This window comes from Rhinolophus hipposideros, assembly GCF_964194185.1.
Source record: "Rhinolophus hipposideros genome assembly, chromosome: 21".
NCBI classification, from domain to species: Eukaryota; Metazoa; Chordata; class Mammalia; order Chiroptera; family Rhinolophidae; genus Rhinolophus; species Rhinolophus hipposideros.
Genome location: NC_138067.1, coordinates 28,901,506 through 28,920,291, shown reverse-complemented (window position 1 = coordinate 28,920,291; position 18,786 = coordinate 28,901,506). Strand labels below are relative to the sequence as shown.

General features: G+C 44.1%; 1 protein-coding gene across 7 annotated transcripts in view; it reads right to left on the bottom strand.

Moving 5' to 3' along the window:
• The window catches only part of CDH13 (cadherin 13), a gene marked incomplete at its 3' end in the record, with an annotated part of 1,171,491 nt that overhangs the window by 461,491 nt on the left and 691,214 nt on the right, over window positions 1-18,786 (bottom strand). For 4 of the 7 annotated variants that reach the window (XM_081031360.1, XM_081031359.1, XM_081031358.1 and 1 more), the window contains one exon: window positions 16,649-16,801. In XM_081031360.1, the coding sequence (XP_080887486.1) occupies window positions 16,649-16,801 (153 nt within the window). Of the gene's footprint in view, window positions 1-15,898; window positions 16,440-16,485; window positions 16,883-18,786 lie in introns of those variants that run through there. The other 3 variants (XM_081031362.1, XM_081031363.1, XR_013992141.1) reach the window with 2 other exon arrangements.

Here is an 18,786-nt window from a genome sequence, read left to right as displayed (position 1 = left end):
GGAATATGCTGGCTTAACCAGGCATCTCAACCACAGGTCTTTAAAATATCTTTATTGCGTCAAACGCGCATTGTGAATTTTAAAGAAGCGATTACATTTTTGAATGTTTCCCAAACTGTCATTGTTTCCCAAATGCCCCCAGGGAAGCACAGAACTAGTGTGCGTGTGTGTGTGTGTGTGTGTGTGTGTGTGTGTAAGTGTTAAGGAGCATCCCTCAGTTCTTAAGTTTCTCAGAAAGAGTTTGAAAAAGCTATTCTATATTAGTACCTGAATCCTTTTCAGGTCCACGTGACTTGGGGGGGGGGGGTTCACACACTGTAGAGATTGGAGTGTTTCTGCTAGGCTTAAAATAGGTACATTTGAAATCACAAGTTAAATATCTTAAATGCATTTAAATGCAAATTATTTCTGAATTAATCATACAAGCTATATAAAATGTCATGAGTTTAAATTGCAGTTTAATGGTAACAACTCATAACATAACATAATATCTATTTGGAAAACACCTGAATCTTTCAATACTTCTTGCAAACAAGTTGGAGGATCTCAAAGGCAGAGACTCATAAAAAACAAAAGAAAACAACAACAAAAGAACCCAGTATCTCTGAATCTCTGAGAAATTCGCATTCCAGCATATATCATACACATATATGTATAAACACTTAAAATATAATCTGCTTAAATGTGCCATATAGTTGGAAATTGTGTTTCTGAATAATATCTACATAATTTTCAATAAAAATAAACTTGCAGTAAATTGTCTAAATCTTAGGGTACCAAAGACAAATGGCCTTTGCTGGAATTAGTTTTCCCTCAGGAGTAAGGAAATGGAATTTGTCTACTGCGACAAGGGAGAAAAAAAAGAAAAACACCACACAATAAAAAATGAGCATTGGTGAGTCCTGCTAGCACTGTCTTACTGGTTGCTTCTCGTAATTAAGGGGGGATCTCTAGCCAGGTGGAGCTCCCACATGCCAAGATTCTGCTCGACGAAGTCTGGCTGGTGACGACATGACTTGGTTAGATGGAAGGTTCCCATGTTTGAGCACACAGCATGGGTTTTGTTATTCTCATTTACACCAGGGTTTCTGGGCAGCGGCACTATTAGCATTTGGGGCTGGATCATTCTTCGTGGTGGGGGGGCTGTCCTGTGAATTCTAGGATGGTTAGCAGCACCCCTGGCCTCCATTCCCCAGATGCTAGTAGCATCTCTCCTTTGCTTGTGACAACCAAACGTGTATGCGGATATCACCGACTGCCTCTTGGGGGCCCATCATTCCCAATGGAGAGCCACTGGTTTGCAGTGAGCAAACGCAGCATTTCAACAAGGTGTGGACCCTGGTCTCTGGAGAGGGAGTAAGTGCGTTTGTCACTCGGCGCTTCCACCTACTACTGGCTGAACCTGCTTCCTGAAGCTTCATTTCTCCAAATGAAAACATGCACAAATACAACCTGTACCTTCAAGGTTCTCAGGAGGATAAGGTCCTGAGAGGGGAGCAGAAATATGTTCTGTTCATACTCAAATCCCTTGTGCCCAGAAAAGAGTGCTTGACATGCTAGTGGGCACTTATGTTGAAGAGGTCGCCCAGGAAATGCACTTGATCTGAGCCTGACACGGCCAGGTTATACTCAAGTGTGGCTGTTGCTATTTTGTGTAAATTGCATGGAGGCAGGAAACTGGACTGGGAGCTGCCTAGGTCCGATGTCTGGGTGCTTTCCTCTAAAGTGCAGACTAGGTCAGGGTCAGGCCCAGGGGTGCTGGGACCTGCCTACCTAGGTTGAGTAATCAATGCTCCATCCAGTCCCGCTGCCTCTCCAGCAGGTAAGAGGGCCTCAGAGCGAGACTCACCTCACGCTAAGTGATGGATCCAAAGGAGTTCTCAGTCTGAGATTGTTCCAAACACAAACGGAAATCAAGTGTCCAATCATTCCCTACTTCTCACTTGGCTTGAAGGAAATGATCGTCAAGATGACTCTTAAGAGAAATGAGGAAAATGTGAAAGAGGCCTGGACATTGGTGCTTCGGTAGGAAAACACAGGAGAGAGAGGAGGTGACAAATAGCCTCCAGCCCTTCAGAGAGTGCTGAGGGTCTGCTGAGAGTCACTTCTCCCTCCAGGCAGCACCCCATTTGCAACCAAGAGAAGCAGAGCCCCTTGCTTACAATGCTGACGATACGACATCTTCAGCGTTTACAGGTGACCGTAGCTGGTGCCAAAGGTTAAGATCATGCACCAATTAACAGCTGTGTGACCTTGTATAATCTGCTCTGGCCCTTCCCTCATCTATAAAAGGGGGTATGGTGTTAGGTAGAATAATGGCCTCCAAACATATCCACATCTTCATGCCTAATGCCTGTGAATATGTTAGATCCCATGGCTAAGGGGATTCAGGGTGCTAACCCGCTGACTTTAAAATAAGAGGATTATCCATGCAATCATAGAGTCCTTAAAGGTGGGAAAGGTGTGAGTAGAGAGAACCAGAAAGACGTCAGTGCCCATGCTAAGGTCAACTCTCCACGGCTGGCTTTGAAGACAGACAAGAGGCCCCGGGGCAAGGAATGCCGGTGACCTCTAGAGGCTGGAAAAGGCAAGGAAATGATTCTCCCCAGTGCTTCCAGAAGGAACCCGCCCTTCCTGCTGACACCTAATTTTAGCTCAGGGAGACCCAGAGTTGACTTCTGGCCTCCAGAACTGTAAGATAACAAATTTGTGTTGTTGTAAGCTACCAAGCTTGTGGTCATTTGCTATGGCAGAAATAGGAAACTAATAAAGGTACCTAACTCACCGAGTCACTGTAAGGATTAGTGGGAACTGAGCGAAACCCACAGAGCATTCTCATGAGCATCTTGTGTGACTCAGAGGAAGAGGCCCCATGACCCACAGGCAGGACAGCTCTTGTGCAGCCAGCTCTCTGAGAGATGTTCTGAAGGGGGAAATGCTGAGAAAGAGAAGCAATGGCAAACTTGATCTCGTAGGATACATCTGCAGTCATTCCGCCTTTGCAAAGCCTTTCCCCGACTGCTGTTTCATTTACTCAGGAAGCAGCATGCATATGAACTTGGGCAGCCATTGCCCTTGATCTGGAAATGTGTGTTTGCCGCAAGCTTTTATGGAGATGCCTCTGGGGAGCCTGCCCCAGAACGGACTTAACCCACCTCTGGGCCCAACAGCATTGCCATCATAGAATGGCAACACACATTTAGCCTTTCCTCTGAAATCTCCAGAAAAGTGAAATTTACAAGCTCCCTGTTGGGACTGACTATGATGTCCAAAACTCTTAACGTCAGGTTATCAAAGGCTGGTGGAGCTGCCAGTTCCGGAGGGATGTGAGGGCCCATCGAGTCCAGGGGTCCGCACCCTTGTTCTGTAAAGTGGCAGGGAGCCTTGTGGGCCCTACTCTGTTGCAGCTCTTCAGCTCTGCTGTTGTAATGTATGTAGAGTTCATGATGAAACTCTGCCTTAAAAACTCAAAAAGAATAGAAAACACATTCACAGTTAACTGTGAAATGCCAGTCACCCAGTTTTCCGAGCCATTATGACCAGCTGGCCAAGACCTCTGCCTCTGACCTACCTCCTTTACCTGTGCTATCATCCCCCAGGAGTTCATGACCAACAGTGCGCACCCCAAGCCAGGAGGGTAGGAGCAGCTTTGAAAGAGCACAGGGCTCTCCTGTCCTCTGTCAAACCCCATCAGCCAATCTTGGATCCCGTTAATGCTGTCTGACATGCTAAGCCATCACTTAATTATGGCTTTCACTTTGTTCCGCTTTCATTTTGCTTTCACTTTGTTCCCCTTTCGGGGTACCTGGTCTGGCGCATTGAGCAAGGTTCAGTTTGACCCCCAATGCAGGCAGGGAATGAGCGTCCACAAGTGACAGGGTACAGTTAAGTCCTTTTCAGAGAGCACGTAGTCTTTCCATCATGGTACCAGAAAAGATGGACTTTGCTTAAAAGAACCCATTATGCAAACTTCTGCATCTTCAAAGAAAGAAAAACAACATAGAAATGATCTTTTGGCACCTAATGCCTTATTGCAAGAAAAAGATAAGCCTTCTTCATAATAAAGATCTTAAAACAGACGCCAATCAAATGAATCAACAGCTAACAGCTCTGGCCAACTGTGTTTAATAAATAATTTTGAGATAGCCTACCGATAAACCCCTAGAGAAGAAAGAACTAAAAGCTTGGAATTTTAACAGAAATCGTTCGCTTGGACTGGAGATTGAGTCAAACTAAATGGGAAGAACAGGCAACACAGAAAGCAGCCCACCCCCCTCCGCACAGGCATTTAGAATAAAAGGTTTTCTGTTTTTCTCTCTCTGGAAGGGTACTTTCAGGCTGAGCTTAGGGAAGGCAGGGCTTTATCTTTTATCTCTTTCCCCCGTGTTTGGTAGGTACTGGGTTCTCAACAAATGAAAGCATTTTTGAATTCATTTCCATTTCATGGCAATTTAAATGTTATTGTTGACTTGCTCACATAAATCTTATCTTCCTGAAATGCAAATTGGATGTAACTCCCTTGCTGAAAACCCTCCTTGGCTTCCTTAGAATAAAATCGAAACTCCTTAAGCTAACCTGCAAGGCCTGGCAGGACCTGGCCCCCAGATTTCTGCTACTCATCTCATCCCGGAGAACATTTTATGTCTTCATTATAAGTTTGGATTCATCTCCCAGGTCTTCCTGGGTGCGAATGCCATTTATCTGATACGTGGCACTCTGGCTTCAGAGACCCAAAGATAAGACTTGCTACCTCTCACTTGTTCTCTGTCTTCTGCTGACAGCCAGGGCAGCCTGTACAAAACTCCAAATCTGATCATGTCACTCCAAATCTGATCAAATCCTCTAACATCTGTCCATCTCAAAGAGTATTGTGTCTAAGCTCATTCCTTGGCACATGGGTCCAGGCTTCCTTGCTGGTGGAGTTCATTTCCTGTCTCCTGCATGAGCCCCACTATTCCCCTTCTCTGGAGGTGTCTTAAGCTCTTCTGTTCCTTCTCCCTGGAACACTCCTGCTCTGTCCCCTTCCCTGTCACCTGGCTAACTCCTTCTCATTCCTGAGAACTTGCTTTGATGTCTTATCCTCTGGAAGGCTGTTCTTGGCCCTACCTTTCTCCATGGTGGTGTAGTTGTCTTGTGACAAATCATTGTCCCCTGTTAGGTCATAAGCTTTACAAGGATGGGGACAGTACATCTTGCTGTGGTGTCCCAGAAGTGAACACAGACCTTTTGTTCAAGCCAGACAAATATTTGAGTGAATAATCCATGCTGTATTCTCAGATCCTCTAAAAAGCCAGCATGACATATGGGGTTTGTCCTGTGAGCACTGTAGGATATTGAGTAATGTCTCTGGCCCTGACCCACTAGATGCCAGTAGCGGCACTCCCTCTACTTGTGACAACGAAAAATGTCTCCGGACATGGCCAGATGTCCTCTGGAAGGCACAGTCACCCTAGTTGAGTACCCATGATGTCAAGGATACCTAAGAGGGAAGGATAGCATTCCTGTCTTCAGATTTCCTATTAGGCCCACTCTCAAATGTCATCTCTCAGCGAGGCTTGCCTGGACCACACAGCCCCTCCTATCACTCTCTGTATCTTTAATCTGCCTTATTTTTATTCCCAGCACTTATAACCACCTGATGTGTTATGTACTCACTAATGTTTGTTTATGACCAGCATTCTAGGAAGCAAGGCCTTGATGGTTATTCACTGAACCTTGATATGATCGCTAGCACGAGTCAGGCACCCCATCAACGTCTTCTGAATCAACCAAACTTGTGGTTGTTCTGAATCCTGCCTGACGGGGTTGCTGTTTGTGTGCTGGCCCTGATGCGTGCACATCATTTTGGTGGTCCCAAGTTGCCTCTCCTTAGTGCTTTCCCTTTTCCCTCTCGTTCTCTTGGCTGGAACAGAAGGCTCAGCTAGCGAAAGAGCATGCTTCTCCTCCATGCTTTTCTTTTTTATCCTGGGAGTTTGCCTACAGATTCTTCCAGTTTCAAATTTATAGTAGCAAAGTGGTCTGCTCCAAGTAAACATTAAGCAGTGGGCTGGCCAGAATTGAGATGGGCAACTTAGAGGTCAGCGGCTCCCCAGCCTCAGATGAGGACATGGGTAACATTTATACCCCATCATAGGGACTCAGGGTTCTGATCTGCTCAAGGGGAACTCGGTCCCTATTATGATATTATTCCCCAGGTATCTCCTGGGAAGGCCAAAGCTACCTTCACAAGGGCCGCCTGATCATGTCTGCATTTTCCTCCGTGTCTTAGCCACTCAGAGACCTTCACTATGGTGACCCACCCCCTAATTATCAATCCTTCTCATGCCAAAGTGCTGCAGGAGTCTCTGGGTGGGGAGAGAGTGTGTGTTCCAACTGCATCATCCTTTGGCACTTGGCCTCACAACCATAGTCCTTGAACCTAGAATCTATCCAGCATTTTGTGATTGGTTTAATTAGCTTTTTTGGTACTCACATCCAATTTTGCACATTATCTCAAAAAAAAAATAATTTTCATCATTTTCTGCCCTCTAACCCAAGAATGTCAAACACACAAGAGCAGGAGGACAGCCTCCTTCTATCTTCTCTTTTGCTCCTCTCTCTTCCAACTCCATGTCCCTTCTCTTCCCTCCCCTGATCATTTTTACCAAATGAAAAAAAAAATCACAAAACAATATTTACGCCTATCATTGAATGCAAATAATTGAAGAGTGAGTGGTAGGAGCTAGGAATGGATGTCTTATCTGTGCTTGCAGGATCTGAGGACTTGGCCACAATACTCATTATCGAGGAATAACAAAATATCAACAATATATTTTCAGGACTGGGAGTTACCGTCATCGGCCAATTCTTTAACTTACTCTTATTTGTAAATTTAGCAAATTAGATATAATGGGGCTAAAGGCTCTTGCAGTTCTGATGTATTGTGACTCTTCACCACCGTGGGGGGGAAAATGCTTCCAGATCATTTGAAAAAGCAGTCATGTTGAAGTAGATTTTGTTGTAGTTAGATAACTAAAGCAAAAAAAAAGGAAAAATCAATCATCACACATTCATTCATTCCACGACTGTGTGGTAGGCCCAGCCTGTGGGGCAGGTGCCTTAGATGCAAGGCCCAGTGTGGGGAGGAGAGAGCTGAGGGAGGGATGCAGGGTTCCCCCACCTGCCAAGATTCAAGTTGAACCTCTTCTAAGCTAATGAAGTTTAGAAAAGTATGTTTCCATAGACCGGAGTGAGGAAGCCGTGTTGCTTAGTGGACCAAATAAATAATCAGTCAGGAGCACCTCAGCGGTCTAATCCACGTATGCGGCTGCCTCAGCAATGTCGTTGCACTTCTTCATGCCTCAGTTTCACCAGCTGCGCCTGTCAGATAAGGCCAGGTTGCAAAATGAAGTGCCTGGAAACGCGAAGACCCGAACTGGAAAGAGTCAGATGGAGATGCTCGGAGGTACTGGGGCAGAGAGGCTGTGACCAAATCCTGAATTATTGTTTCCTAAAGTGAGTCAGAAGACAACCCATTCATTTGTTTATCAAATTTGAATTCCCTGCATTTCAATTTTTTAAGCGCTTGTGTCAAAAGAGGCATCGGCAAGTAGTTAGCTTCAGACAGTTGCTCAGAGTCAAGCAGTTGACTGAGGGGAAATAAGATCTTTGATTTTTCTACAATTAAGTGTTAGAAACTCCTATGTGTATTATCTCATTTGATATTCACAACAGACCTATCTGGTTGGTGCCATTCCTAGTTATGAATAAACTGGGGTATAGATGGGTTGCATTCACTCAGTGGTTCTCAAACTTGGCTTCACCGTAGAAATGCCTGGAAAGTTTTATAAACATACTGATACTTGGTCCTAGTCCAAGGTATTCTGATTTAATTGGGTTAGAGGGCAGCTTGGGCATCAGGGGTTTTCAAATCTCCCCAGATGATTTTAATGTGCGGCAAAGTTTGAGAAGTGTAAGTAACAAACGCAACGTTAAAGACCTATTAAGGCCGAAAGGCTGGTTCTGCTGACCCCAGGGGCAGCTTCCTCCTCTCAGGAATGGTCTCTGCCTGGACCAGCTCGAATCTTCTGAAGACATTTCCATAGCCAGCCTACCAGGTTGGTTTCTGAGAAATAAGCAAACACTCAGCAACATGGCATTTAACAGACATCCAAAGTCTAGACAGGATGGAGCAAAGCAGCCTGGGACAAATTTGCCCAGCTCTCAGGACCCATTAACGAAATAAAAACAAAGGCAGCTTTGAAGAGTATAGATTGGATTTAGAGGGCTTTCAAAACGATGTACCAGAGCACCTGGAGAAATAAGCACCTTTAAGGCACAAATGTATTACCCCAGCAGGACTGTAATGGAACTGGTTCACTTTCACAGAGGCAAATTAATGAATTGAGCCAGCTGCAGCAATGTGAACACGTAGGAGCGTTTTTGAGACCTGGGGTTCTCAAATGTCAGTCAGCCATCAGCACCACCTCGGAGATTTGTTAACACCCAGATTGGGGGCCAGAGTTTTTTACCCAGTAGGTCTGAGATGGAGCCTGAGAATTTGCTTGTCTAACAAGCTCCCAGATGATGCATCTGATCTGGGGGCCACAGTTAGATGAATTCCATCTAGGAAATGACACACGGGGATACTAACAGCTAACCGTTTAACCGCTAGCTGGATGCCTAGGACATGCTTTCACCTTTTTTTTCACCTGCAGGGAGCTTCCCCGACACAGCTGGCACATGAAGCGATGGCTCCAATCCCAGCATACATGTATTGATTACACTGAGCGTCACTCTTATTCATCCCGCTTACCAACTACACCACCACTATGTACATGGTACTGCAATCTCTCCCTCATTCTAAAGATGAAGACACAGAGACTGAGAATTAGATACCGTGCCAAAGGTGCCAGAGTATTGGGACAAACCATGAAATGGCCAATATTCACCCTTTTCACCTACAAAAATGGCAATTTGATGTGGTTCCTATAAAAATGGCAATTTGGTGTGGATAGCAGAGTCAAGATTCTAACCTCAGTAAGGCTGATGCCAAAGCCTGAAACTTAACCCAAGTTCTCTGGCTCTTTCCCAGGCCACGTGTGTCACTGATGGATGGGGCCATGTTTATCAGAAGTCAAGATAATAGGTGTGAAGCCACCCTTGTCGGGGCATGGCCTGGTTACCTGCCCGCACATAGCCATGTCTATCTGACTGCCTGTAGGAATAAAATCCTCCTGGTGACATGGCTGATGTCATTGATGGCAACACCTACCCAGGCCCCCTGCTAGCTCAGCTCGAGTCTGTCATATGATAGGTGCTGCCCTGCAGACATCCCAGCATGAGACTTGGGGATGGAAGTGACAGACAGAAGGCAGTGGCTCTGCTTTGGGAATCAGAGGTTCTGAAAAGCATGGTGTTAGAGGCACTTCTAGGCAGAGTCGTCACCACACAGTTCTGAGCACCGTAGGAGCAGAGTGACAGGCAGAGGTGGCAGTGATGACACCTCTAGAACAGTGATTCCCAGCTTGGGACAATTTTGCTCCCATGGAATAATGGGAACTTTCTGGAGACATTTTGATTGTCAAGTTTGGGATTGGGGTCCTACCGGCATCTAGTGCTTGGAGGCCAAATGTGCCTCAAACCACCTGGCAACACACAGGCCAGCCCCCATAACGTAGAATTATCCAGCCCCAAATGTCAATAATGTGGAGACTGAGAACCCTGCACTAGAACAGTATCAGAGACAGCTGGGTATCTCCTGTAGCACCAGCATTTCTGGTTGTGTCACATGGGAGCCAGATGATTGAGCCAGACGACTGAACCAGATGACTGGGTCCTATAAGCTATCTGTGCCCTTTAGTAAACACCTTTTTTTGTATATTAGTTGGAGAGGATTTTGTTGACTACCACCAAGAATCCTGACTAAGAAAGATGGCCATGGGGAAGACCATGCTGGAGGACAAAGAAGAATGTAGCTTGTCCCTATAATTGAGGGCCTTGGGAGCATTCCAAGTACAAATATTGCCAAGGTCAGTACAATTCTATCCAGGTAATGCATGCATTGTCCATGTATAACATGGACATTATTATAAAAAGGTTAATCACCTAAATGACCCTCTAATCTGGGTACGTCTACATCTCTCAATTGTTTTACAGTCACTAACATTATGATACACACATTCCTGCATAACAGCAGCATTTTTCACCTTGATGTGTTGCCTGCCAAATCATCTGGGCGCTACACATGGGTAAGAATTGGGGCAGAGCCACATAAGTGAAACACAGGAGAAATGTACCCTCTGTCTGCCAGATATATTCCAATTTTATGGCAACACAACCACAAAGTCCAAACTTATCCAAGACATTGGTTTGGAGGAGAGCAAATAATATCCCCAAATATGAGAACAAATACTCAAAAGGAGACAATGATATCCTGCTCATATTCTGAGGCCAAGAACACATGTGGTTGCAGGTACCAGTTCTATAATTGTGAGTGATAACAGTATTAAGCTCACTTTATGGAGACTGAATGAGATCATCATCGAGGTTATTAGCACGGAGCCTTGGCACATTGTAAATGTTCAAAAAATGTTAACACTGGCATTAATAACAATAATATAACTTGGGCACCACTTTGGTCGTCAGCTAACACAGAGGTAAAGCCAAGATGATAAAGCAATGTCACAGGTTTGTGTATGTAGAACTCTAGAGAGTGCTTGGGTATTTAATAGGTGCTCAATAAATGTTAGCGCTCTCTCTCTCTCTCTCTCTCTCTCTCTCCTTCTGAGTGCTCTTTTCTTCTCCCACTTACTTCTTCCATTCCCAGTTCTTGAGGCATCTTCTACCTTGGACAATGGATCAGGGTGAAAGTTTGCCCGTGACACCTGCCCACTGCCATGGCCCTGTTTCCTGTTTTACCTTCCATCCACTCCTGAGTCCAGCCCAAACCCTCTCCACCAACCCTCAGCTGCCTAACAGACTCTGTCTCCCACTCCACTCATGCCTCCCCCATATTGACAAATTTGCAGCCGACAGATTACATTCACAGTGTGAGGGAATCATTACCACCTGCTAATATTTTTATAGAATTTCATAAACTTGGTCATTCATGAATCATTTACAGTACTGTATTCCAAGGAAGAGTTCACAAATCACTCAAATGCTGGCAAAATGCATAATAATGAGTAATATTTCAGGAGGCTTTGCATTAATATGTCAGCTCCCAATACTGCAAGAGCTAAATTATTTTGCCAGGTGCCACTTTGGGTCAGAAGCTTGGAAAGCGTTTTTGGGAGCTGGGATAGGGAGAGTGGGTAGGTGGCCGTGGGTCAGGGATGGGATGGTACTTAAAAAGAGATTAGCCAGCAAGTCAAAGCCCCTTCCCAGCTTGAATAAGTGGAGGTGCTAGGAAAGAGGTAGGAATCTGCAGATTAGATATCAGAGTCCAGTTGGGGGTAAAAGAGGGAGAAGTGTTTCTTAGTGATTGAAAATGCAGGGCTTTGGAGGTAGAGATAAACTGATATGGATCCCGGATACAATACACACCAGCTCGGAGACCTTGAAAAAAGTTCTTTAACAGTTATTTGCTTATCTGTAAAATGGTGTTGCCACCTACTTCTTAAGGCTGTTGTGTGGACTGGATTAAGTAAGAGAATGTATGGGAAGTGCTTAGCACACTATCAGCCTTGTAGTGTTCAATAAGCAGTAGCTTTAATGAATGATACACATCCAGGGGCCCAAGGATAAACTTATCCCCGATTATTTCTTATCGTACAAATGCCCTAGGCTTAATTCTGGGTGCTTTCTTCTTGGATTTGGGAAATGTTAACACGATACCATGGACTTGCATGCGAGTAGCATTTAACTTTAAAATATACGACATTGGAGCAACTATAATGGCAAACCCATTCACCCACATGCTCTCTGCTTTTTAAACTTGCGCAATGGAAAGTGGAAATGTGGGACTTGCAGATTTAGGATTTAGCTCTTTGAAGAAGCAGGTTTGGACCATCTCAAGGACCATCGTGACCACCCTGGATCTAACGAGACTATGAAGAGAGTAAGTTATTTCTAAATAGGCACTTACATGGACCAGTACTGCAACCCTCTGGTGTCCAAAGAGTGAGAACAAGAGCGTAACCAGGGACTCATTGAATCTAGAAATCGGGGAACCAAATATGGAGCAACAGGTGACCTTCCTCAGCGAGGACATGAAGAAAAAAGGACAAAGACTGAACAGAAGAGCAAGAGGCAGCGGGGAATGTGGCATTGGAAACCGGACCCCTCTGAGACCAGTAAAGAGTGGCTCAGACCCAGGCTGGAGGATTCCTACCAAACACTCGCAGTCTCCACTGCACATGCGTGGCTCGATTACCACACGCAAACCAAGCCACGCAAGCAACAAGGCACAGCTTCCGGGCATATCACCTGTACGCACCGGTGAGGAATTTAAATCAGTTGATTTTGAAACAAAGTCTAGGCACTAAAATGAAAGCTCCAGGAAAGCAGAGAATCTGGTGCCTTGGTTCCCACCATATTCCCCACCATTTTGCAGGCGCCTCCTCGCCCTGTAGGTACTCAATCAAATATATGTCGACAGAATGAACGGACCAATCAATCAATACACTATGAAGTACATTATGAAAGTATAAAACGAACTCAAGATTACTCGAGGACAGTTCATGCTTGAGATGGACCGCAGCTTAAGAGTCCTTGGTGTTTTCATTTGCCTTCCTTTGCTTTTCACATCATTAACTTCTCACTCACGTAGTAAGATTAGGCAGTGCATGCTATGTTTCTGGCACGGCTCTCTATGCTTGGCATGTATTAACTCATTCAATCCATGAAAATCCTATGAGAGCAGTAGTATTATGATTCCCATTTTACAGCTGAGAAAGTTGAGGCAGATGCCCTGCCCCAGTTCCCAAAGCTAGTCCATAATAGCCATGATTTGAAGGCAGTCAGTGTGGCAGCATGCAAAATTTTGTTTTTAACTGCTACAATACCATATGGTTTCGCTTGAAGGAAAAATATGAGAGGCTCCAAGCTACAGCTCAGGCTCTATTTTACCAGCTGATTTACAATAACTCATTAGCAAAAATTAATAATTTCATCTTTTACAACCCTTAGTGGTACTAGTGCTATCCCCACTTTATGGATGAGAGTCACAAGATCAGAGAGGCTAAGTGGGTTGCCCAATATCACACAGCTCGATAAGCAGTAGTACTGAGAGTCAAACAGCAATATTCTAAGCCCAGAGCCCTCGTTCTTAATCACTGTTAGATCCTAGATACCATTTAGATAAACATAAAATCACCTAACAAACATATGTAGTTTTCATTTCACCTTAGCCCCTGATGCCTTTGTTAACATTAGAAAGAGGCAGCCCTCTTCCAGTTGACATGCCTGTACTGCAGCACAGTTCTCCATAAGTGAACCGAGGGCTGGGTCAGGCCTTCCTCGTTCTACAACCATCCCCTTCATGCAGTCAAATCCCTGCAGTCACATGTGACCGCTGTGCATTCAGCTTCGCGGAGGCCAGAGGAAAAGGATACTTCAGGATTCAGAAACTCCTTAAAGAAGTGTTGACTGGCATCAGTGGCAACATCCAAGCCACCTGGTTGACAGAAGGGAGAGAATGACCTTCTCCTCACTCCCTAGCTATCCTTATATGTTGGTGTTCGGGTTCTTTTCCCTGCCCTTGTGACTGCCCCCAAGGTGTCTCTCCCTCAGGGGAATTTCTTATTGTCCCTGGAGATCGAGGGCATCTCTGTCTAAGGAGAATGTTCACACCAAGGCAGGCCCTGGATATGATGCCCAGAAATCTCTGTCTGACTCCCAAAAGGGTGACTTTCATTTTTAAGCCACTCTGGCTCCCACAAACAACAGACAGAATGAATTCATTAGCCGTGGATACATCCAACCTCTTGCTCAGCTCTTCAAACAGCTCCTATGGGGTCATCCCCAAAAGGCATCTTTCAGCCTCTCCCTCACCAGTTCTCATTCCTGGCAACCAGCATTTTCCACTTTCTCTGATTCATGCTCATCCTATTTCCAGGCTACAGAACACTCTCAAGAAGACATCTGCTTATTTATTATCTTGTACCCCTTAATCCGCCAGGGAGTTCTTGAGACACTGCTTCATCCAGGAATCTCTCTCTGATACTTAAAAGAGGGGCAGCAAAGCTATGTTTGCTTCATGTCAAGATAGAACAAAAAACCCAAGTCTGTGGTAGATATCAACCTTCTCATGGTTCAAGGCTGTAAACTACTGTTAAAAACTGGGGGAATAGAACTGAAATATTAAAAAATATTCAGGTAAAATCTAATAAGATCAACTCGGATTTACTGCTAGGGGCTGGGCATTATACTAAACATTTTCAAAAATTATTTTATTCCATCATGTATGGTCCTTAGAGGTGACAGCACTTTCCCTACTTCGTGGATGAGAATCACATGGCCTGATAGGTAAGTGGGTTGCCTGCGATCACACAGCTCGGGAAATCACACTGCTGAGATGTGAATAGAAATTGGCTACCCCAGAGCTCTTATTCTTCATCACTATGCTTTGAAATTATAAAATTTACTGTCTCCTCGGTTCCTTGGGTGTGACAATGAATGGCTGTTCCCATAACAGGCATAGAAGCAAAGAAAGAGTGTGTCTACCCCCGGTCTGCTGTTGGCTTTTCCTGCAGCAGCTGTATGCCGACAACTGCCAGCTCACCTCTGGTTATGTCAAAGCCAGTGGATTCGGAATTTCTGAGGGCACCAAAGTATACTTTCTATAACAACCAGATTTTCCTCTGGGCTTATGCTAAGGACTCACCGTTCGCCCTTTAGTGATCTCTGACAGATGGACACCCCCACCCCCTCCGCAGACGATCACAGCATCTGCTTTTTGGCAAAACTTCTGAGAGGGACGTTTGGCACACGCGTCCTGCCAGGACCCTCAAGCACACTGCTCAGCACGGCGAATGGGGATTCTACAAACTTCCATCATGCCACTACCCGGTATTTGTCCAGCACTTGCATGCCTCTAGCACCCTCGCACTCGCTTGGAAACACACTGCGCACTGGAAACACACAGCAGTTGGGTAGGTAGGCAAGTGTTCCTGGCCTTGTATGGCTGGGGACCAGTGCTTACATGGTCTTCCCAAGGCCAACAGCTCATAGCGACCGAGAGGGCTAGACGCAGAGGAACTGTTTCCCAGCCAGAGCACTTGACTTTTCCATGCAGTGTCCCTCGGCCCCCGGTCTGCAGAGAAGGAAGAACATAGGTTTGGGGGCAGGGACAGTGGTGGTGTTCAAGGGGAACTGGAATGATCTTAAGTGGTGTTTTGACCAAGAAAACCACAGATGCCCAATCTGGTGCCAGTAACTGCCACCACCTCCTGACCCCAATCCAGGGAAACGCACACACCCAGGGCAATGCCAACGGGGAGTAGATGTGTTGGCTGGGCCTCATTCCCACATTGCCTGATTCCTGCGTGGTGTGGACTGTATCACAGGGAGGGCTTTTCCTGACGATTGTGGGCAATTCCATCTCATTGCTCAAAGAAGGAGACTACTACACTCGGAGGCTTGGGTCCCTAACAGGCTGTGAGCACAACTGTTTTGGGGGTTGTGGTAGAGAAGGGGGTCAGACTGAGCTTATATGAGATATATTGCTCACCCCCATATCTGGGCGTATCTGCTTTGGTCTCTGCAGACCAAATGGGTCTCTGCAGATACCAAATGGGTATCCATTTCTGAAACTATCCTGTCACAAATATTTTATTTTCCACATAGCAGTAATTTTATTTACTTAATTTTCTTTATTTGACGTAATTTTCTTTTATTTACTTTATTGCCTTTTTATTTACTTTATTTTATTTTATTTACTTTGTTTTATTTAATTTTATTCATTTCCTTTTATTTTCCACATAGAAGTAATTTAAGTACAATGTAAAATAAATAAATAAATCATCAACAACACCCAAACACAACCATTAACATTTTGATTTTTTTCCTCCATCATGTTTCTTCACCAATGTCCCCCCATCATGATATGTGCAGATACTTGATCTGTAATGAAGGTGCCATATGTGTTTGTGTGTCTGCTTCCATTCGCTATCCTGAGTCCCACATAACTACAACTTCAAAAATATTTTAAATGGGTGCACAAAACTTCCTTGCAAAATTGTGTTTTAATTTAACTATGCCTATTTCTGAATATTTACCAATTGATTCCATTTTAAAGGTCATGTCCCGCTATAACATCATTGTATAAACTCTCCCTATTTCCTTAGGTCAGATTTCTAAAACCAAAATTATCACGTTCAAGTGTCTACAGCTTTTACTCCTTTTGATTATCATGCTGCTTTCTGGGAAGCCTAAGCTGTCCTAAGGGTTTTGACCTCCTTTGAGATCCCCCCAGGACCCCCCTTTTTATTCACCAGTGCCCAAAGTCTCACACAGGCCTGGGGGGCTCCACTGATGACACAGGGGCCCCCACTACTGCCCTGCTGGGGTTCAACGCCACTCAGCTTCCACAGAGACACACTTAAAACTATACAGCCTCGAATTTGATGAAGCACAGAATTAATGAGCTCAGTGGGGTGGGGGGAACAACAACAATCTTTGAAAGTCACAGCTCTGCATGCAGGGTGGGCATATGAAGGGTACTCACCTGATAAGTAGCAATCATTTCTCTGTCTAAGGGCCGTGTCACAGACACACTACCCGTGTTCTCATTGATTCTGAAGATTCCTTTAGGCTCTTGATCCACTCCCTTTCCACTGAGCCGGAACTTGGATCCCTCCCGTCTGTCACTATCGACTACCTGGTCGGAGAAAGACAGTGACATTTAAGACTCTGGCACACAGAGAAAGCACATGACAAACATAGCTCAGTGACCAATCCACTAATCACAGGTGCTAACACAAAGGTTTAGATGAACTGGAGTAAAATAATGTCATCAAAAATAGCATCATTGCTTAACACCTTTCATCCTAATATGCAAATCTTTGCAGCTGATAGCTGCTGAAGCTTACCAGCATTGGGGTGACAGACAGTGATGGATCTAGGAGAGAAATAACTCCAGGAAGTTCAAGGTTGGACACTCATATTATTTTTAACTCTTAAGATATATATATATATATATATATACATATATATATATATATGTATATATATATATATATACATATATATATATATAAACATATTTTTTTTTTTTCCTGAAGGCTAGATCAAATACGCAATGGAAAAAGCAACAGCATTTATTCAACAATCCTATACCGGGTAGGCATTGATTGAGGTTCCAGATATGTACATATATCTCATCATCAACAGCAACACCTGCCCCGTTGTTTCGACCAGGTACTAGGCACGATGCTGAGGAAGCATTTTACACACTTAAAAAAAAAATCTTCACAACAATGCTGGTTCAGGGGACATTATTATTCATATTTAATAGATGAAACCCCTGAGATACAGAGAGATTAAGCCTGCTGGCCAGGGCTACAGCTATTAAAGAGATGAAGCTGGAATTCAGAGCCCACTTCCATTTCTCTAGAGACATTGCTAAGGAGCACTGTCATTTCTGAATTCACTTTAAGATAATTCCCTACAGGTTATTAGCCTTGCTTTGACATTTGAAGAATAAATTCAGAAGATAAAAATGGAAGAAGGTATTTCCAGGCAGAGGGAACAGGTCAGACAGAGGCAGCAGGCAGGGAAGGGAGAGGCTGGAAAATTCCAGAAACTGTCATCAGCGTGGTTTGAGTAGAGGTGAGGTTGAGAGGTAATTAGGAACCAAATTATTTTTGTTTTATGGCATTCAAAGGTGTCCAACTAAAGGGAGAACTATTATTAGCATAAATCAGTTTTAGAGTTTGCCCAAGTATTCATCTATATTTAATGTCACTATATCATCGATATATGCATGCATTGATTTGATTATAATAATTTAAAACTCAGGAAAACAATAAATATTTGCAACACACAGATTAAAAAAAAAGCTGATGTGGATCCAGCTGTAATCAATTTACAAACGAACAGGCACCTATTGGAGCTTAGTCAACCTTGTCTGAAGAGTTTGAGTGGCCAGTCTGGGAAATGTGCTTTCTTTTTTTCTTTTATCTTAATTTCTTTATTTTTAAATTTTTTTTTATTTTTCAGTTATAGCTGACATAGATTATTACATTAGTTTCAGGTGTACAACATAGTAATCAGACATTTATACAACTGACAAAATGATCACCCCAATAAATCTAGTACCCACCTGACACCATCCATAGTTATTACAATATTATTGACTATATTCCCAATGCTATACTTTATAGGGAAATGTGCTTTCTAGTGGAATCTAGTTCACTCCTGTGGGGCCATTTGTGTGCCCACCAAACCTGCAATTCCAACGGGTGCCGCCAGGTGGCAGTGGTGCCTAATGCAGCATGACCCTCATGACAAGGTTTCTCTGCCACTGATCCTTGAGAATGTGACAGTGTCATACAGCAGTTTTTTTCCGATTAAAAATATTCTTTATTAAAACACCCTGAGAGTTTTGATGAAATACCAATTACCTCTGTTTGCATTTTAAGATTAATAGAAAATATCATCTATTAATAAAACAAGACGAAAACTAAGGTATGTGATAATTTCTGATGTAAAGAATTATTAGTCACAGCTTGACTTGATTTAATCTGACTGCCATTCTTCCCCTGATGCACTACCCCCCTGCTTGGAAGCCCCACGAGGTCCACAGCCTCAGCATATTGGGCGCACCACTGAACCCAGTAGCTGGCACAGTGCCTAGTGTATAGC